Source organism: Chaetodon auriga, chromosome 4 (assembly GCF_051107435.1).
Source record: "Chaetodon auriga isolate fChaAug3 chromosome 4, fChaAug3.hap1, whole genome shotgun sequence".
Taxonomy (NCBI): Eukaryota; Metazoa; Chordata; class Actinopteri; order Chaetodontiformes; family Chaetodontidae; genus Chaetodon; species Chaetodon auriga.
Genome location: NC_135077.1, coordinates 5,371,766 through 5,394,269, shown reverse-complemented (window position 1 = coordinate 5,394,269; position 22,504 = coordinate 5,371,766). Strand labels below are relative to the sequence as shown.

General features: G+C 40.5%; 1 protein-coding gene across 2 annotated transcripts; it reads left to right on the top strand.

Annotated features, from left to right (window-relative positions):
- The first annotated feature begins 658 nt into the window (after positions 1-658).
- Positions 659-22,096, top strand: LOC143319874 (uncharacterized). Of its 2 annotated transcripts, XM_076729119.1 has the most exons (6): positions 659-723; positions 14,278-14,419; positions 19,471-19,570; positions 19,719-19,809; positions 20,030-20,368; positions 21,468-22,096. In XM_076729119.1, the coding sequence occupies exons 4-6, from the start codon at positions 19,740-19,742 to the stop codon at positions 21,860-21,862; spliced, it is 804 nt and encodes a 267-aa protein (XP_076585234.1). In that variant the 5' UTR covers positions 659-723; positions 14,278-14,419; positions 19,471-19,570; positions 19,719-19,739; the 3' UTR covers positions 21,863-22,096. The 2 variants fall into 2 exon arrangements, with proteins under 2 accessions (XP_076585234.1, XP_076585235.1); XM_076729120.1 differs by lacking the exons at positions 659-723; positions 14,278-14,419 and having other exon boundaries at positions 19,339-19,570.
- The last annotated feature ends 408 nt before the right edge of the window (positions 22,097-22,504 follow it).

Genomic DNA, 22,504 nt, shown 5'->3' with positions numbered 1-22,504 from the left:
TTTTATTTTGCCAGTCTGTTAGGTCTCTGATATTCTCTTTGTCTGAATGATTTTACATTCTATCCTTGGATTTGGAGTTTGCACAGAGGAAGTGCCCTGCAGTATTTCATCTAACTGTGGCAGAGTAACTGGTTTCATGTTGCAGCGGCACACCACACTGTCTTTTTGGTGTTACTTTAGTCAAGCTTCCTTGAAATTAGGTAAATCAAACGGTTTTTGCTCCTTAAACTAAACCAATGTCCACTCATCTGTTGGTTATATAATTATGTTTTTTTTTTTTTTTTTTTTTTTTTTTAAAGCAAACATTAGAGAAACATTTGATATGAGTACATTTTTGTGCGGGATGAATGCTTCTTTGTCACCCTTTGGATTCCTCTTGTGACCCTTTGGTTAAAACCACAGCATTTATCTGAAGTATGTATTTCAATCACCATAAAATATTTGTTTGAATGGTTGCTTAGATTCTAAAACTCAAAAACTCTGACTCAAAAACAGCAGCTTAGAGAGGATGGGAAAGCGCCACATTTGACACAAGTGAACTTGTTATTATACTTAAGACAGGAAGCCAGGCTATCACAGAGACAATAGCTTGACAGAAGAAAGGAAGTCCGCAGCCCACTTTATTGTTGTTGGGTTGCTGGAACAGAGGGTGTGAGACAAACAGTCCAGACGAGATAAATGCATTGCAGATCATTCAACAGCCATCAGACAAAAAGGCAGGAGGTAAGAGCAATATTGCTTTTATAATTAGGGAGCTGGCGTTGGAACAGTAGATAAAACCTTAGGACGAGGATTTGAGTTATGTTTTGAAGTGCATGCTGATGTAACCACAGACAGTGGTAGCATGACTGACTGACTGACTGATTGACTGGCTGACATATATATATACACAAAATATATATAAATATATATACAGCATATACAAAAACATATACAAAACGCAGGAAAGGATTAGGAAGAAGAGAAGACTTTAAATTACTGGACTTAATCACTACAAAACAATAGGAAGCAATGACAATTGTACAACAACTGAATCTTCCCCCATCTGATAGAAACTGTCAGTGACACTGATTGTTTTTAACGTGTTGTTTAGCTTCTAGCACTATGGGCTAAAATGTAGGAAAACAGGAACCAGCAGTGTGTGAACTTTGTGATGAGCTTCCCTCCTCTTCCCCCTGTTAAATGTCAACATGATTGTTCCTCATTCAGACAATAGAACATACTGCAGTGTCTTTTTTTTTTTTTTTTTTGGAGCGTACAGTTAGACGGTGCTATAATGCTAATTATAGCTGAGGGGTCAGGTGATAATTCTCTAAAATTTCTTTTACACAGGACCTTTAAAGATCTGTCACGTGTGTTTCTGTGTTGACTCATATGCAAAGAACACATCAACTGTACAACTGCCAGCTATCTCCTCTGCTTCCCCCAATAAGGGTCAGTAACGTATTACATAATGGTCTTTGCCCCTGTAGCTCTCGTAACCGTTCTTTCTCTGAGATGATGTGCTTTACTATCTGGCATTTACGAAGACAACCCTGCAGCCATTACTTGTTTTGCCTTCGTAATTTAAGGTGACTGATTTGACCGTCCAGCCTTTGGCGATCTTGCTTCCCGAACTTTTGCTGACTTTTATCATCGAGATTACTGCTGCTGTCAGACGAACATGTAAAAGTCAGTGAGAAGCATTACCACTCGATTTATTTTCACACATGCTGTGACATTTGAAATGAGTGGTCACATAAAGAGTGCATGTACTTCTAGCAATGGTCAGGTGGGTAAAGTGTTCTCCTGCATTGCAGGTTGTGAGGCTTCCTTCTATGATGTAAATATTATGACTGGAAGTCCCACACCCCTTTCCAACCCTGTATCACACCAATACAGCCACCGGCCCACGCTGGTCCATCCTGTCTGTATCTTGTTTTGCATGGCTAGGTATGAAAACAACACGTTCTCATTCATGTTTCCGATGACGTTCACACTTTGATTTAGGTTTAAGCACCAAAGCTACTTAGTTAGGTTTAGGAAAAGATCATGGTTGCCTAATTATTGGTTTTGCATTGAAATCAGACTCTCCTCTTTGGTGTGAAAGTTGTGCATGTGATCCACCACCCCCAGACGGACGTTGTTGCCCCTGCTGGTGCTGCACCTTCATGCACATGTATTTTGCTGGGAGGAGGGGTTGCAAGGGATTTCTTGTCTAATGCAGAGAGGTTTTTTCACCTGGTTGCATCCTTCATACTCTCCACCCCCCCCATCCCTTCAACCGCCCACCCTCAGGTGGAAGCCATTCTCATCTCCAACAAGGACACCACTTAACACTTTAAATCCGCAGGACTTGTCGTCGCAGCAATACATTATTGATGTTTGTCCTGTTGTTTTTCCTTGTTGGTGACCTAAGAGGCAAAGATAATGGATGACACTTCCTTAGTGCCTTCTCCCACTAGGGGAATGATTCTCAGTCGCAGGGTCATAGAGGAGCATTGATAGAGGCCATTTTCATCAGCAGTCAAACAGCTCATTTTATGCACTATCACTAATGGACAGGGCTATCATTTATGAAGGGTAATGACTTTAAAGGGGACATCATTGGAGGCTAATGATCTGACCAGCACTCTGTTTGAAGCAATCCTTTTTTGGATGATATTTAGACTCATATCTTTATGGGTGCTTTCGGAGATGAATGCTGAGCTTATCAAAAGTTATGTTGATGGATGAATATTGTCAAGAACTCTTATTATAAGTGGTTCATTTACAATGGAGATGCACCTCCTGGAGGAGAATAAAAATACTGTAGTTTCTTTTTGGGGTTTGATCCCTAACTTTCCTCTGCTTAAAGCAACACCTTTCTGCTTACAGCACAGAGCACGGTTCTCACAGTTCTCTCAGCTATCCTTAGAAATAGAAATACATCTTGAATGCATCTGGGAAGATCTTCTCTCTTGTGAATTCTCTATTTTCTCACCGTAGCTGTTGCACCATACATGGCGCTTTCCCCCTCCAATCGTTTCTCCCTTTCCTTATGCGCTTAATTATCAGGAATCAGAAACACATGCATATAGGCTGGCAAGCACTTTCCCACACGCACGTATGTTTACTGTAGATGCACCCTCTCTCTCTCATCACTGCCGGATTAAGGTCCCTAGAGCATCCTGTAAACAAAAGCATAAATCACTTACATTTCTCCTCAATTGCCTGACTGAAATTTATGGTTCTCAGCTTCACTAAATCACAGTGGATGAGTCCTCAGGAAAGCCTGGAAGGCTAATACACAGTGTCCATGAATACCATCGGCAGCAAGGCCAGTCCTATATGTCTAAACATAGTCAATTCAGAGATGGATGGTCCTAAGCTGAGCAGCCATAGGGGAGGTGAGAACACATATAAGGCTGCCGAGCGTTTGATAAGTGTAGTCAAGTCAAGCCAATTTCATCTATATAGCACAATATCACAAATTTGCCTCAAGGGGCTTTACAGTCTGTACAGCATACAGCACCCTCCATCCTTGTGCCCTCAATTCAGATAAGGAAACTTCTCCAAAAAAGCTCTTTTAAGGGTAAAAAATGGAAGAAGCCTCAAGAGGAGCAACAGAGGAGGGATCCCTCTCCCAGGACGGACAGACAGGGAAAAGCTGTGTATACAGAATGGCCAATGGTCCAGAACAGAGACAGGGAGAGAGACAGAAAGAAAGAGATAAGCACACAGCTCGGACGCTCATGTGCTTGTGGGACACAAACAAACAAACTGTTAGAGAGATGCAGTTTTCAGAAAGTTTACAGTATTTTTGTTGGTATGGACAAACATGGACTACAAGCACTAGGTTTAATAGACTGAGACCCCCCCCCGGATGGATAACAGTAACAGGTACAAGGCCTGAAGTGAGCAAAGAATAAGCGGCAAACTGAACATTTGTCAGTTTAAAGTTTAAAGGCCTCAGCAAAGTCAGATTGTCTCGTGTCAGCAGGATGGTTATTCCAGAGGAAAAGGCCCTGCTGACTCCTTTTCACCTCAGGGCACAGACAGGAACTCATATTCTGAGAGCTTAGAGCACAGGATACAAAATAAGGAGATCAGACAGGTATGAGTTTACAATTTTGTCTGTCAGCAGAGGATCATTAACCCATTTACTAAGTATAGTTTCAGTGGTGTGAGCAGCCCTGAAAGGTTGTAATATTTGAAAATGAGCACTGTTAAATGTGTGGACCAAAACACTTTTAGTACTTCTAGTGTAAAAGAGTGGAAGATTAGTGGCTGGTCGTATGGGGGGTCAAGGAGGAAGGTAGCTGGCTAAGAAGCGAACACCAGTTTATTAATAATAGCAATAAGCTTCATTTGTAAAGCACCTTTCATACAGTATACAGGTTCATACAGGTTTTTATACACTTCAATATGTGCATGTAGCTGCCACTGAACCTGACATCATAACCTATTGAGTTTGTATTTCTATGTCAAGAACATTAACATGTTGTTTCTTCTTGGTATCAGCTCGTCGTGGCTGATTGGAGTGTTACAGTGTCATTGTAGTGTTGTTGGAAATGGATCATAGTGGTAAAACAGGGGTTGTTTTTGTTTTTTAGTCACACTGGTTGTGTGGCTTTTGTGGTGTCATCCCAACATGTTGATTGGTTGCTGACTTAACATGTTGACCTTTCTGCTTTAGACCTTTATTTTGACAATGACCTCTGGCCAGTTGTTACATTTACTCACCTAACATGACTGCGAGCAGGGGTGGAATTAGACTATGTACATTAACTCAAATACGGCACATTTTTGAGCTACTTGTACCTTACTTGAGTATTTCCATTTTCTGCTACTTTATTCTGCTATAACCGTATATTTCAGAGACAAACATTACAATTCCAATACTTTTTGCTCCACTGCATTTAGTGGAGTTGTAGATGGCAACTTTGCAGATTCCAATTTATTACTTTTACCTTGTACTTTTAAGTATCTTGTGATGCTAATACCTTTGGACTAATTTTGAATGTATGACTCTTACTTGTATTTCTACAGTGTGGTCTTACGACGATAACTCAAGTAAAAGATCTGAGCACTTCATCCACCACTGACTGCTTCAGATCAAATACAGATTTTACAGACTCGCAGATCCACCGGTGTGGCTGTTTCTATATGGTTCCTCCTCTTCCTGGTTCATCCTTTGTTGGTGATTATGTTGCAACTGGGATGCACACTTAACTTGTCCAATTCAAGGTGAAGCGCAAAAGTTTCATCAAGGGAACGACATTGTAAGAAGCAGCGTGGACGTGTGTACAGTCTTATTATTAAATAAAATATATTTTCACCATCAGACATAGACGGCTCAAGAGTGAGTGAAAAGTTTTGAGATCAACTGTGGGCCTCCACGCTGTAATTACCATAATTATTATTTCCCTTTTCTAATTGAGAAAAATATAACCACTTTAAATCTCCGGCAGTGAAAGCACTCTATCTGTAAGCACTTCAGCGTGAAGTGGTTGTCTGAGTGTTGTTAATCACACAGAGGGTCATCTTTTTCTCTGAGGCAGGTTGAATCACATTTAATCATTCTATCATAAAACACCTTTAGAAGAATCTCATCTGGGAGACAAGCGAGAAAAAAAAGAAGAAGAAGAAAAAAGGGATATGTTTAGGCTCAGTAATGCAGCAATAACACATCAGCAACTTCAAAGTGCAGGCAAACAGAAAGGGCTAATCCTCTGCGTTAGCAAACATTGGCGTCAAGTTTGAGCATGGCTCCATTTGCTAAGAAGGTAGGCCAGCTACCCTGTGTGCTGTGAGCCAGATTAGCTTCCTGATTCTGCAAAAACATGCCTCTGATCTCCTCAGAGCTGGTTTCAGAGTGATAAACTCTCCCTCAAACAGAAATTTGTCCTGCCTCAAAGCTGCTGACAACACCAACGGGCTTACGGGAGGCATGGGAAATGAATCCAAACATTGTATTTTTACTCATTTACAGTCCAAACAAAAGATAACAAGGATCCATGAGATGGTTGCTCCTTCAGAGATTAGAGAGAATTATGGCTCGGATAAATCTGACTATGCATGGACACAATGATGTTGAGCTGGTCAAGTGCAATCCATGAATCACATGCAAAAACAGTGACAATGCTAATTAACAGCACAGCACATAAACAGCTTATTAAACTTAATGTGTAAAAACAGAGTTATGTATAAAAAAAAAAAAAAGTTTATAGATAGGTGATGGAGGAGGATGTCACACATCCTTTCATTTCTGGTTTTTATGGGCTGTGAATGAAACGTTTTTCAGGCCTGTCATGTGTGACTGACCCTTCACACACACACAGTATTCTGCAGACTTTTGGAGGGGGGACATAACAAATTGAAAATGCAACGACCTCATTTTTTACCTTTCACTTTTTGGCTTAGTTGTTATAATTTAATACACAGATTCAGGAACTAGACAATCATACATTCAGTTTAGGAGATCGATTGTCATTTTGATGGCGAGAGTATGCCTTAGTGTCACATATTTTATGTTTTAAAGGCCGTGAGCGTGTGCCAGTGCAAAGTGGTGCTAATGCAGTCGCGGTGCCATTTTCATCAAATACAAGTGCATGTGATTTTGGTCTTGCACTCAGGTTTCAGAAGTTGGAGGCCCATAACTGTATGTCACTGATAATGAAGCTCAGGACTGATGCATCTTGTTACTAATTGGCCTATATCAATAATGCAGAACAATTTGCCTACTCGACAAGTTTTTACCATTACAACATAATGCAGTTTGGTTAGTTTCCATCACAGGAGATTTTGTACATAAGTAAAAGTACAAAAGTATTAGCATCAAAATATATTTAAAGTATCACAAGTGAAAGAAAATATGCAGAATAATGTTTATTACCATTATGATTGCATGTTAATCACTTCACTTTCTAGCTGGTGGTTAGAGGTTGGTTGTGAATTTCCCCTGAATTTCCCTGAATTGTAGTGGAGTAGAGATATAAAGAAGCAGAAAATGGAAACACCCAAGAAAGTACAAGCAATTCAAAGCTAATTTCTATTACAGGCTGTATTGGTAGAAACAACGCTACGAAGTGGCAGCACTGATCTGGAGTTCCTCTCAGTTGAAACTAATTTTCTAGTCCTGTATCCCTTGGAATCAAGCTTATATTGGACAGCAATCGACCGCTGGTGGTTCTGTCAGAGATTCGGGTGCGTTATGCGAGTAGCGGCTAACGTAATCAAGCACATATGAGGAGCGGGCCGCACATGTGATAAGCAGCTCACTTCTTTATCAACACCCACTGATTCTATTTTGTTAAACTTGTACCTTAAAGTTTGTTGTCATCCAAAAGGCCTCAAGTGGCATCAAGTTAATTTTTCAGATTTCAGAAAGCCTCCTCTGGAGCCACAAAACATATAACTTTTGCACAGATGAAACAGCAGCTTCAGCACCTCTTTAACCGTGCTGTTGAAAGAACAGACTTGTCCAATGTCAGTCCTCCTGTCTGCCAATGGGTTTGGTTTATTTGTATTGCACCTTTGGTTGATCACCTGATAATAAGAAAGTGGACATATAAATAGTAAAAAACTTGAGGCAAAAGCACATTAAAAACAGGAACGAGGAAAATGAAATGATAAAATCCCTCTGCTGTACTGGAGATATCGCCCGTCTTTCATGTCAGTAACAAAACATAAGATATCTCGTTACTGACATGATGGCTTTCTCAACAGTCTTAAATCCCTCAAAGTTCTGTTCCTGCCAGCTGCAGCAGGCAGCTGCACTACAATCAAGATTATTCAATTGGATCCTTTGGAAGCCTGTAACAGCCTGTAGATTATGGTGAGACTGATGCATCATCAGGCCACAGATGGCAAAGCACAATGCTCCCTAATGTCTCAATGTTAATGTAGTAGCTGTAGCTTTTTCTAACCACATGAGGGTAATTTCTGTTAGAGTGCAGTGTAGCTTTATGTACTCCAGCATAATGACAGGCCAAGTTGAGACCTTTCAGACGTGTTAAAAGGAATGACCTTCAGGATGATGTGATCCCAGAGAGCAAACCAAATATCTGCATTTTGGCTCAAGAAATACCAAGAAATTTTCACTGAAAAGGCTTTATGGATCCTCCCTCTGAGAGGTGATATAATGTTGATGAACTGCACGTTAAAGTGGTGTGTCAAAAAGGGGAAAAAAGTTGTGGAGCTTATCAACAATTTGCTATTAACCTTTCCTGTCTACATTTTCTTTCTGGTCTGTCACTTGTCTGCACTTTTAAGATTTCGCCTCCTTTCATTGAAAAGGTCATTTATGACTGCCAGGAATAAAAGCAACAGCATAATGAATCATTCATGATATCACCTCATCTTTCTATCATGCTGATATGGTTTGCACACAAAATACATTTAAAAAAAATAGCCCCCCCAAAAAAAACAAAAGATCAAGTTTATCTGCCAGATGGCTCTCTGACATGAAATATATTAAGCCTTGAAAGCTCTATAAGAGTAAGTATAAAATAGGGTTACACGAACTTAGATGGTCTGTCCTCTATTATAGAGTTTGGTCATCACTATGTGTGCATAAGACTAAAACAAATGTTAGCTGATCGTTTTAGTTTGTTTATATCACAGATTGCTGTTTCAGTTTCCACTTTTCTGCTCAATAATTAATATTTCCCACTAAATGCCTAACTGGTCCTGACTGTGTTCAGATATTTGACATTTCTGCAAATGCAAAAACTGGTGTGAAACAAAGCAAAAAGACAGCCCCTCGTATTTGTTTAACTTTAAATTTGTTGTTTGTTGTTTTGAACTGTTGAGTTTTTGGGATGCGAGACACAACAGGACCCGGCGGGGTTTGTCAGGGCCTGTGCCAGCTCAAAATGCTGACAGCCGCTAAACATCTTTGACATTCTTCCCACTACATTACCAGATGTGGGATGTGGGAGTTCTATTGTATCGAACTTAACTGAAAACTCATTTCAGAGGACAGTCACTAAAGTGATTTTTTTCCTCTTGCATCTCATTGCATTACAGCAGACCAAGCGCAGCCTCTCAGCCAGACTCGACAGGGTCCTGATTTCTGTTCAATCAACTGAGCACAACTTCCCTTGAACCCATCAGAGCAGTTGATCCCATTCCTGCGTACCCTCATTCTGGTGCCCCCAACAAATATTCCAATAGACATTAACAGTGTGATAGCAGTCTTTATGGGTGGAGACTGGGTCGGGTGCTGTTTATGAGTGCGGCAAAGCTTCCAGATCTGCTCATAAATGTGATTCATGTTGTGTGTGATGGGGATGTCCTCGAAGTTTAAAGGCTCAAGCAGAGGACGCACACAGAGAGGGGGACAGGTGGAGCGGGACATATCATGTGTTGGTCTGTGCAAGGCTGTTGGCAGAGAGCAGTCTGGAGTTCAGACTCATGGTTAAACAGACACCACTGGCCTGTGCATGCTGGATGTGTGCGTATGTCTGTCGTTTTGCCTGTCAGTGTCCACAGAGGATAATGGTCTCTTCTTTGAGTATCTGAACATATGTTTTAAGTGTTTCATGCTTGAGCTTGTTTCAGTAACAGCCGGTTGATATTGTAATATTGTCAGGACATTTGTACTCAAGGTTGCTGCAGCTTCACCTCTGAGAAAATCAGTTTGGACTCATAAATGTCTAAATATCTGACAGGTGTATCCCTGCTGGTACTGTAAATCATCATGCTCATTTTCAGAAACTGTAGCACAATGTGTTCACCAATTATTAATAGGGAACCGGCTTTCGACGCAATTGTGTACAACACGCAGTACAGTTCATGTGGTGATCAACTACTAACTTTTTAAAACTGTGCCGAAGTACTTGGAAAGAAACTGGCACAAATGTAACTGCTTTAAGGCATTTCAAAATATCACTGAATACAATCACATGTACACTGACTGGCTAATGATGTTGAAATTCTCAAGCTGAAGAGAAAGACTGCTTTGGTGCATTTTAAATGCATTGGTTTTTGCATTTGACAAACACCCTGTTTCTTAGCTAATTCATTAGTTCTTTTAATGTGTCTCTTTTACTACCAGATAGCAAGCAAAGTTGAAATGAGGTGGCGTGATTGGTCGAGATTTAATTGTGAACGTGGCAGGAAAAACAAACCTGAAGTTGACATTTTTCCTAAGAATTTAGAGCTTGTGAATAAATTATTAACAAGTGGATGTCTCTTCTCTACTCTGACCTCAAAGATGCACCTTTCTAACTGCATTTGAAGTTTTTGTCTTGTTCTGATATGTCTATAATTACCTGAAGAAAATCTCACAGGAAGCCAAATAAGGTTGTGATTGATTCAAGCATAGCATGCCCATAACTTGGACTAGAACATAAGAAATTAAAATTAAATTAAAATAGGACTCTGTAACCATTGAAGAACCATTTTGAATGAAAGTATGCACCACAGTGAATGGTCATGTCATGTTCATGGTGAAAATCAGAGGTAAATTTCCTGGTTTAGCTTGAGTACATAATGATGCATGTCACTGCATGCTCCTGACACAGGTAAACACAACTGACTCGTGTAGAAAGAAAGTCCCAAACACAAGCCGCCCACTACACGTCAATTCAAAATTCAATTTGCATAACGTAAGCAGGAAAATCCTGTTTTTCACAGCATGTGCAAAGTCAGTGTGACAGGAATACGAATGTTGTTTTCTTCCAGTCTCTTCAAACTTTTGTCCTTAGAAAACACACCACAGCCAAAGCCTACAATCATTGCCCTGCAGGCATCCCCTGAGATGTTCCCCTGAGTTTGGGAATGTTGGCTAAATTTTATTTGAGTGGTGAGTCACTTCTCTAAAATATCCTTGAAAAAATAATCTCAAAACAATTGCTGGAAGTCTAGGTCAATACTGATATTTACAAGAAATTTGTATCAGGTTTCCAACATCAACAGAGCACTGAGACTGCCTTCGTAAGAGTAGCCACTCATATTTTGATGAAGGCTCATACAGGTGAATGCTCACTGGTGGTTCTGATCTTGGAAACATTTTTGACAGTTGATCACACCATTAATATTGAAAGGTTGAGAAAATGGCTTGGTATCTCTAGTGCTGCCCTCCAGTCATAGAACATTTGCCGTGTCTGTTGGAGGCTTTACTTCTTTCGAGGCCTGGGGTGCCACTGGGCTCCATCCTCAGACCACTTCTATTTTCTCTTTATTTACTTTCCATGGGCCACATTATCAAACAAGCTGCTGACAACTGGAATCAGCACTCAAAGATGGCGGGAAAGGAGGGCACATAAAAAGGCTGGAAGAGCAAGAGCAACGGTGTAATGTGCATTAATACTGCGTTGAGAGTGTATTTAACAAACCTGCTCCGGATGCTTTTCTCTCTCTACACACATTACAACTGCTTTTCGAGGTTTGACTGCAAAGATACGCCTCAGATGGTTGGCAAAGTAAGGAAGAAAGTAAGGAAAACCACAAGAACCCGTCTATTAATCTGACCCAGAAAACACTGTTCTGAACTGAGAAGCAAGATTGTTTACAAAGTGATATCACTTGTGTGCTTATGATCCATTGTCCTGTCGTCCGGTCCACATCCTCCGTACTGTCCTGTATATTTATCTATTGAATGCACTGGCATGCCTAAAGAGCTGCTGAGGTCATGACGAGATGGTATTGCTTCATAAAGTGCTCATAAATCTCAGTTTCTCTTATTTAGAAAACAAAATAGTTTTAGACCTGTGACTGGTCTGACACTGCTCATTAGTAAGTAAGAGCCATTTGTACAGAGTCGATGTTGTACTGTACTGACCCATGATAAGAAATCTATGAATATCTAAAAAGGAGGAGTAAGTTAAGTCTCAGCACTGACCTGTCTCTCCACATAGAATTAGACCAGGAATATAAAGGGACAAGCAAACATGGCATGAATGATATTATAATCCCTAGCTCTTGTGAAAGTGAAAGTGACTGTTAAGACATACAAAACAGTATAAGCTCTCTGGCTCTTAAATTACAGTATGGTCGCTTGAGGCAAAGTTTCGTTTCTCACAACGTGCCTGTTTATTGCTAGTGCATTCCTCTTTGTCTGCTCTGGTGATTCACCTGTTTCACTTGGAAAAACCCCAGGAAGGTACTGCATGTGCTCAGTCTTTGAAGGTTTCAAGCAAGTTACTATTGTGCAGATATGTTGTTTTTATGTAAGTAATACTAATAAGTGACCTGTGTCAAATACCAGAATCTTTTGCTATTTACATCAAAATGACTATATTTCTGAGGATGTAAAGTTGAGTTGTTAGCCACAGCTGTCTGTGTGTATCAGGATATAATAGAGCATTTTAAACCGGGCAAATTTTGCACAACTGATTTAAGAAGAAATATTTATGTGCCAACATAAAACATGGAGACTTCACTTTAGTTACCACTAATGCAGCAAGTTGCATTTGAAATGGAAACTTGCAGCAGGATGTTATAACTGAGAGTCGTATTGAACTTTCAGAGTTAAGTGCCAGCACAGCTTAGATTCTTTAAATCTCGCAGAGGCTGAGCTTTAGTGGGACTCTGGGGGGTTTTAACAGCTAAAGTCTTCAGCAGGAATTAGCTACACAGGAATTATGAGTGCTACTTGTAGCAGCATCTTCAAGACTCTGATGCAATGGAAGATCAACAGCTCATGTGATGCAGTAATCTTAAACAAGTTTCCATTTCTGTCACTTAAAAACCCCACAACCTTTGGTATTCTAGTCTATAAAAATCGTCACTGAGCTCCATAATTCCTGTCGAACATTAAGCCCGTTCAAATGACATTAGGCAATATTTCCAACCACTGAAACATTCACTTTTGAAGACACAAGTGATCTAACACCAGTGACATCCAGGAAAGGCCACATAAATCATTCTTTGTCTTGAGCTTGGTGACACTTTGAGATTGTCCAGGCTCTGTGGAAGACGTTTCTATGGCAATTTCTCAGTCTCTAAATCTTGTATCCAATCCTTCAATTTCACCAATCAGAGAGATTTTTTTTTTTTTTTACCTTACTGCAACAAAATCGACGTAATCAACATTGAAACTCTTTTGAGTGGAGGGTTATAGTTAAACTTTATTTACCAGATTCAAAACTACGTCAGTGGTTTACCAGACCTACTGCAAATCATGTTAAAGCCACAGATAAAACTCAGCATTATGGGTAATCTGGTCCCCACAGCAATTAAGCAGCACAGGATAATACTCAACTCGTGTAACTAAGCTGCTGTAATGCAGGACAGGAAAGGCCTGAAAGTTTGACACCATGTTTTTCTCAGTAATATGAGACAGTGAACTGAAGTATAATAATTTTTGTGTGTGTATTGCACGCGTGTGTGTTTGCATGCACACATAGCCAAAGAAGGATTACAGACAGGGCAAAACATGAACCTGTTCCAGGGCTGCAGATCACCACTTGGACCCAAAGCCCCAGGTTGGTGTCATTAGTATGTTTAATCACTGCTGAGGGATTATGCACCACTAAAGCATAATATGATCTCAGCAGAGATTGATAGGAGCCTTTATTTATTATTCTGGTAAACTGCACCACTGATTAATCTAAAAAAGGGTATATTGGTAATAGTAACATTGTGCCCTGAGATCTGAGAATGTAAAACTCAAAAGAAGCCAGATTAGAGAATCATACATGTTTTAAATTAATCCTATTAAGTTTTTTTTTAATGGGTCTGTAATTTCAGAATCATTTCCTGAAAATTCTGCTTAACTTCATCACTTCGTTTAAATTATAGGAAAAATAAGAATTTCTCTGATTTTTTTTTTTTGATGATTTAAACCCAAGTAAATATTATCCATTCCTCATTATTACTGCAAACTTTATTTTCCATATATGTGGAATCGCGTGCTTGGCTCTGGACAAGCTTTTTTCATGTTCAGTAGATCTGCTAAACACTGTCTAGGTTAAACAATCAATCAATTAGGATGTATTTAATGGAAGAGTATTAATTAATTCAGATTATTTCCATACAATTAGTGCCAAATTAGAATGATTTAGAATTATTCAGAAATTACAGACTTGTAACATAAAGCTGTTCATTTAGCCAAACGTAGGTGAGAGAGAAACCGAAAGCAAACATGACAGTTATTAGTCAAACTGTTATCATACTGCAGTTAAACTTTAACATGCTGTAAACCTGCTTACTGCAGTGACACAGTTGTCCAGTGCAAAGAGAGAATATCGTCTCTGTTTGGGTTAATTTGGCTTGTTTCAAATTACGTGGTTCAGATAATCTGGCTGAACTGTTGGCTTGTTTACAACCTGACTGCTCATTTGACTGCTTGTGTCTCTTTCCTTATAGGACTCTACTGCAACAACATTGTCGGCGTCCAGATCTCAGCAATTACTGCGTTTTACTGAGTGCAACATTATCATATCTGGAAGAGATAATCACCAAAACAAGACATGATCCTTTGAAGATGTGCATGTATCATCGTCATCAGGTGATTTGTAATAAAATTACTATTTTCAATACTGTTACTGATCTTGCCAAACTCCCAACTATATGTGGTTAATCACATTACTACAAACAAACTGAATGTCATGGCTTTAAGCAGTTCTTAATATCACTCTCCTATTTTCAGTCAGCCAGCCATCTAACTCTGACCAGCCATAGTTGGAAAAACACAGGTGTTACTAATAACTTCAGTGCTGGCACAGTGTAATTCAAGTGTCCCGGTAAGTCATGACACGTAACAGTGAGCCAGACTGCAACATACTAGAACCCTGAAATTGAAGCATTATGTCATTTACACCTGTCCGTTTCCTACTGTGGCATGTCAAATGTCGTCTGTGAAAAAAAGCGATTACAGATGCTGCCATTCCCTCACCATACAGCACTAATCCTCACTATCTCCTGCCTTCCATCATCGTCTCACTCCAACACCCACTTCCCAATCCTCTTATCAGCTCCTCAGCACATATATTGGCTACTATTCCCTCACGTTCTTTGCTAGACTAATAGTTCCTTAGCCGCCAGCCTTCCTGTTTTGCCTGTTGAAGTGCAGTGTTTTGAATTACAACTTGTTTTAATTCAACCTGCCTGTCCCGGACTCAAGACAGAGCACACACATTGATACACACCTACGTCAGGGTACATACAATAAGCACTGGCACAGGTGAGAACAAAACATGAACAGGTCACCTTTGTCCCCGGGCCTGCTGTTAATATATCCTTAATGAACACAGTGGAGGATATGTGTATTTATTAAACTTTACAAAGGTACAGCTGAGAGATAAGCCTTTATTGAGGGGAAATTCAGGTGTTGCAATAGAGCAAGGTTAGAAATAAGTTCAGCTTAATACAGAAAGTAAGAAAAATAACTATATGAAAAGGAAAGAAGAATAAAAATGATAGAAACTATAACAGAGAAAATAAACTCGAAATTACAAGCAGTTTACATACAGCACAAGCGAAGTGGCATAGTGATGTGTTCGGTAGCAGTAAAGTCAGCAAAGTATATGATACCATCAAATTTAACAGTGTACACAAGACTAAGTAAATAATTATAAGTAATTATACTCAGTTGTATGTATAGAAATGCGGTGTAGTGGCAATAAAAACAGCATACAAATTCAGAAGTCTGATTATCGTTAATACAGCAGACTTGAGGAAATCATTCATTCATTCATTCATTCATCTTCTATACCCGCGTATCCCTTTCGGGGTTGCGGGGGGCTGGAGCCTATCCCAGCTGGCAATGGGCGAGAGGCGGGGTACACCCTGAACCGGTCACCAGCCGATTGCAGGGCAACATAGACAGACGAACAACCATTCACACTCACACCTATGGACAATTTAGAATTAACCAGTTAACCTAATGAGCATGTTTTTGGTCCGTGGGAGGAAGCCGGAGTGCCCGGAGAGAACCCACGCATGTGCTGGAAGAACATGCAAACATGCCGTCACTTGAGGAAATCAATTAAAGAAAAACACGAGCCATAGTCGGTCAAGGGTGGTCAAGAGGGAAATCACGATCGGCATTTCCTTGAGGAGAATAAAACAAAGTGATGTTTAGTGCAGTGAATTCCAGACTGATGAAGTCAGGATGAAATATTACAAGTCTATGACCTTGACCTCAACAATAGCAAGTTGGAAGAAAAAAAAACAAAACAAGAACAGCCATGGCAAAGGGGGATTACAGGAGCAGTGACATCAACTAAAGAAAAACATGCAACAAAAAGCAGCAGCCCATGGACACAGTGTGACTCACATTACAGTAATTGTAGTGACAGTAGTGATTTGAGGTCTGCAGGGCTGCAACACCGAGTAAAGCCTGCGGCACTACTGAACACCGTTTGTGCAGATGCTGTAGCAGACAGGAGATACAGGCTCACTACAGGGCATCAGGTAGACAACATCAAGAGATGTGTCTGCTTGGCTTGCAGAAATGATGCCGAGATGAGTCTGCCAACAATTAAGTTATGAGTTTACGTTAGGTTTAACGTGAATGCTATTTTGTTTTGCTGTTCCAAGCAGGTGTGTCTGTATGTGGGTCAAAGCTACCAAAGCTCTGGCAGAGATAAGAAGTCATTATATTATGCATAAAACATGCATGTGATATGTGCATATGTAATGTAATAACACAGAACTGTCGATGTGATAACACTGACAGTAATAGATCACGAGAGTCATGATTTTACTTATTTTATCACTTTTGAGTAAAATCCAACAAAACTGATGAGGGCATTCAGAACAGTACTTATGCTGCTCTGGTGTATACCTGCAAGTATTGTACTAAAACAAGGCAAGAGGACAAAAGTCAACAGCTTCTTGTCCTAAGACACCTCCTCCTGTGGCTGTGTGACTGTGGTCTCCGGGAACCAATCAGTGTGGCGTTGTCATAAACCTCTTAGGGATGACAACGAGTCATTCAAAGTGTCTGAGTTTGTCCTAACAGCAGTCAGCGTTGGTTCCTCTTAACCTGGTCATGTGTATGTCTTTTTCAAACCTACATATCTCAGGTCTCTAGTGATCCTATGAACTTCTTAGAGGAAAACATTGGAAAAACTTTTTTTGTTACATTTTGACGCCAGAATACTGTTAAAAACAAATACTCTGAGGAAAAGCAGGGAGCTGACTGTTTAACTGAGTGAAATTAATAAATCAGACAGTGTGCATTCAGGGGTTATGACCCCAATCACCCCCAAACCTGAACCAAGTAGTTGTAGCTGCCTAAAAAGAGTAGCCCATCAATGCAGTGTCTCTACAAACCATTATCTGCCAATGCATGCAGAATCTGTAGGCGTGGGACAACACTTTGTTATCAGAAGCATTCTGGTTTCTGTCTGTAGTCAATGTAGAATTGACCAATCAGGTTTGAGCGGGCTTTGGTTGTATGCAGTTAAAAAGTCCATGTGGAGAGCAAAAGACGTGGAATGAAATGGCTGAAATGTGATGTTGGAGCCCATCGGCTATCATCTGACAATGATTTAGCTTTTTATTAACTTTATTTTAATTTATCTGCATTCATTTCCAGATATCTCTTCATAGAGATTAGCCGAAATATCATCTGCACCTAAAACAAATGGCTAATCAGACTGTTAACAATGACCCGCGCACAGATGAGGAAGTCTCGGCCTGAATTTCCACTATCTCTGATCCCAGTATCCGCTGGTTACGCCAGAAGCCACTGACCCCAGAAGCCACTGACCCCAGAGGCTAATGGTCATCAGACAGTAGTGTTCAGAGATGGCGTTGCACTTCTGTAACGTTGTTGGACTCACAATGGACAGTTTAAAAAAATGTTTGCCATCGAACCAGAGATATTATCTTTTTCATTCTTCTTCCCTGTCAAGACCTGTCACCTACATTGCTGACAAGTCAACGTGAGGGCCAACAGTTCAGTTGAAAGGCACAGATGTGCTATGCTAACGGGTCTCAGTAACCCTGCTGTGCCGGTGCAGTGGCTCCACTGAAATAAATGAGGATGCTGCATTTCTCATCTAGGGCTGTTGTCTGTCTGAACAAGGACAACAAGAGGAAAAGAAAATTACACATGGCAACTCTAGTTCTGTATTCACATCCAGCGCCCTCTAATTGGGCTGTATGTATAGGATCTCTGCATGGTGGTGCATCCCATTTGCATATGTTGTACATACTGAGCAGTTTTTGCAATTAACTCTGTCCAGGGGTCCCGTGCAATCTTCCCTCACACTTAATTCTTGTTGTAAATTACCATAGCCGTGTGCGATCCAAGAAAAGTCTTTCCATTATTGTGTGATTGGAACAGACTAAAGTGAGGTTTAACCAGAGGAAGACATCAGGTTAACAGATCTATCCTCGAATGACTTCTTGATACACAACATTGATTCTCACTTTCACAGATGAAGGGTGCTTAAATTTCTTCTGTCTTAAGTGTCTGAGGTCTCTCTGGCAGGCAGTGCTCTGCTCCCTGTCTCCCAGTGCTCAATTAAGTAAATGACTACCAGTTACTTTGCCTCTGTCACACTGTGGACAAGCAGCTGTCTAATTCACACTCACACTGTAAGCATCCAAACAAGTGCCCTTGAAATCAGAGCTTATTATGACTGGAAAATGTGTTGTGTGGATGTATAGGAGTCGTTTATAAAGGATGAAGCTGGCATCATCAAAGAGCTGCTCTCCAGTGAGTTTGGTCATGCACTGAAGGAATCAGTCATCCAATACAATGGCATGGCTCTTGTATGTTTTAAGCAGTTTTAGGACAATGATGCAGTTCTGCGCCACACAATCAGCAACTGTCAATAATTGAATTGGATAAATTCACTGTTGCCTTTAGTTTCTTCCTGGTATTTGCAGACAATAGTAAAATAAGAGATAATAAAAGCATTATCCAATGATAAACGTGTAAGTAGGTGCCTGTTAGTGGATGTTAAGGCTGCATTTGGAAAGACTTTTCGGCAGCTTTCCCATCACCTGGGACACACTGCGCATTGTTCCCATTATCCAGAATTGAACTCTGCTGTCATGTACTGATATCGTTCACCTAAACAGCTGCACTTTGTCCAGAGAATCAATGAAGAAGAACTGTAAATCAGTAAAAGTCAGCCTTTAGGTCACGTACCGGCCACATGTGTGTCTTGAGAAATAAATCTGTTTTGACCAGCGTGTGACTGTTGCTGACATCTCTCTTCCATGACAGCTTCTGACGAAATGACTAATGAGCGTACAATAAGTGGACTCTTTAGAGCATAATACATGAAGGGTTTCCCCTGTGGCTGTTGCCAAGGATTTTGAACAATATCAAATATTCATAATGACCTCATGGGAAAAATCTACATGAAAGTTGAAGGCAGTGCCATGAAGAACACATCAAAAGGCAGTCATACAAGTCTCTACTTGTGGCAGCTTTTACAGCTGATGAATAGGCTGTTGCCCTCTGTCTGTCTGCTTTCACTTTCTCTCACACACACATAAACCCTTCCTCTTCAAGCTCACACCCACCACAGTGATAAGCCTGCAGTCTTCGTCATAGTTCTTTATAATTCTGTAATCATTAACGTTTGCACTTAGGGACGAGTGTGAAGGACAACATAGTGCATACACAGCGGCACCGGAGGGAATCAGAGAATTCAAGCGCTGCAGAAGAGCTGAGGGGCAGTGTCCTCCTGAGGTCAGTTCCACTCGGATATAAAAGTTAAGATAACAAAATACGGGAGTAAAGCAGCCTGCTGACATCAAAGTTTCAACCTGCCTGGACAAAAACTTGGAGTGTGTCTATACTGAGATTTGTTTGAATTTAATTGTTCTCCATGTTCCAGTGAAATGCAAAAGAGGTGACGATGGCGCTCACAGCACTGCATGGACCTCTCTTCATGCTTCTAACCGCACTCTGCTCCCTTACAACACAAGGTATGTGCAACGATTTTGAGCTCCTTTGTTCAGCAGAATTTTAAGGTTCGTCACAAATATGTTGTAAAAACAATTCTTCAGAATTATCTCTAGTAGTATTAATGTATATGTATAGGAATGTAAGGTGTAACTGTGTGACTGTGTCGATAATAAGGCTGTCTTTAAGTAATAAAGGAACCGGCCGTTAAACCTCAGTATATATCTGTCTCTTTGTCAACAGAGTGGGTGCGACTAAATGTGAGTCCCCAGATTACTGCAGAGTGTGGCAAACAGGTTATTCTAAACTGCAACGTGTCCTCGTCTCGAAATGGCCTATCAATCAAACGTATGCAGTGGTTTCTAAACAAAAAAACTTTATGTTCTGTGGACAGCGAAGGAAAAATTAGCCCACACCACAGACACACTCCGAGTGCTTTCGATTGTGAGTATAACCACGGACAGTTGTCGCTCATCTTCCAAAACGTGCAGCCACGGGAGAGCGGGCCCGCAAATTCCTACATGTGCAAACTACAATCCAACCAGGGAGTGGAGCATAAATCTACAACCGTGGAGTTACAAGGTCAGAGTCCACACGTAAGCCTCATGACATGCTGTGAAATGAATGCGCAAAATAGGAAAAGACTAGAGAGGTCTACTCCTCTTTAGTTTAGCTTTTCTTCAATTGTGGAGGCGGCACAAGTCTTCAGATTCTTTGCTTTCAGGTGCTCTGAGGTGTTTTCTACTGAACAACACAAAAAGTTTTGTCTACATTCAGTGTTACGCAGCCAGACATGACGCGTATCCGAGAGTTTTTCACAGAAAATGTGCTCTAATATCAAAACTGAAAGCTCCCATTACACAGAATGACCACCGTGCTATTTCTTCCACATACATGTAATACTGGATTATAATTTGTAATGCACTGACATGGAGTCATAGAGTGTAAGAGTCATTTGCCACACCTCAAACTTTTTTGTAGTGAATTATAACTACAGGCTTTATTGTTGGTTAATAAGTGACTTATTGATGTTTTACACATCAATACTGATCAGTTTATGAGAACAACCTTTGAGTTGTCAGGTTGTAAAAAGTGTATCCTCCTCCTGACAATTTTAGATCTTCAGGACTATTATCCCTCTGGAAAACAACGGCAGAGCATCTGAACCAAAGTTTATTGTTTGTTAATTATTCATTTATTATTGACAACTGCTCACTAATGGCATATTACAAAACGAGAAATCCTCAAGCCCTTTTTGAAATGATATACTCACTTTGGTGGATTATTGTGGTTGAAGAACTGTTTACTCATGACCTGATGGCTTATTAGAAAATGGGCCCCTAAGTCTGCATAAGCTGCTCATGAATGGATTTTGATCTGCAGCTCTTTTGGTGAAAGTAGTGGCTGGACTGGTCTATTGAAGTATCACACCTGATGAATCAAACAATGACAATTACAGTTAGCATTTGGCAGACACTAAAAATGCAGTGAGAACAACAGTATTTGAGTAAATGTACTTAGTTACTTTACACCATTGCTCCATTGTGATTGCTAGAGATTTGACAGTGGAAATCAAGGTGTTTTGGGGGTTCTGATGGCCTCACATGCTAAATGAAATCATGATGTACATAATGTTCATTATTGAAGTTAACTTCGAACCTCTTCATGATCTTCCCCTCAGAGTGTTGTGGGACCGTTGAGGGTGTTTTGACCGGCGACGGTCACATCTGCACCTTCAAACATGTCTACCCAGACGGAAATGTGCACTGGTTTCACGGCTCCCGCAACCTCTCAGCCGAGGTTCCACACAACACTACGAAACAAGGGGACAAAGACGGTTGGCTGACTATCAGTAGCTACCTGGAGAGGAAAGGTTCAGATGAGCCCTACAACTGTTCCTTAACAAGCACCCGATCTGGTAGATCCATTGCGAGCACTTTGGTTCAGAACTTTGGGGGCAGTGGTAGAGCCAGAGCACAGGGACCTACGCACCCGGTCCAGAGTGGAGCTGGATCGCAGGAACCTATGAGGACATTCTTGTGTATTTTAATCTTAATTGCTTTCACATTGAAATAATAGACTTGCTGAAGTAAAGCCAAGCCACGTCATTAAGTGTGATAAGATGGGCTGAACCAATGATTAACACAGGAAGAATGAGGAACTGAAATTTCTGGGATTTTTTTTTGTTTTTTGTTTCCTCAAATTCCAGCTAAAGTGAGCCATGGTGCATGTTCCAAAGGTTCAACCTGTTTCTGTTTCCTTTTAACTCTAGTTGAACTATCAAGTGTCCGATAATCATTAAACTGTATTAAATAACTTTGTTGTTTTGTTTCAGTAGGAGTTATGGATGAGGAATAGGGCATATACACACTCTTTCAGAAAACAACAAATACACACGTAGAAACACACACACACACACACACGCAGAAACACACTCATATATAACTACAAATGTCCAAAGAGTCCTTTTGGCGACTAGTTCAATGCAGCTATAAAGCTTCTATCCACAGATGATTTTCAGGAGTTTGTATTTATTTCCAACAGAGTGAGATGAAAATGTGTGTCGACAGGTGTGTCCACTCTGTGTCCACATGGTGGCTGTTTCTGCGTGACTGCTGTGCAAATGCATGCTTTCCGCAAGGACACCACGAAAAGAAAATTGGCCCTTCTCGAGCAGAACGAAAAGACTTCAAAAGATGAGCGAATTCCCCTTCAGAA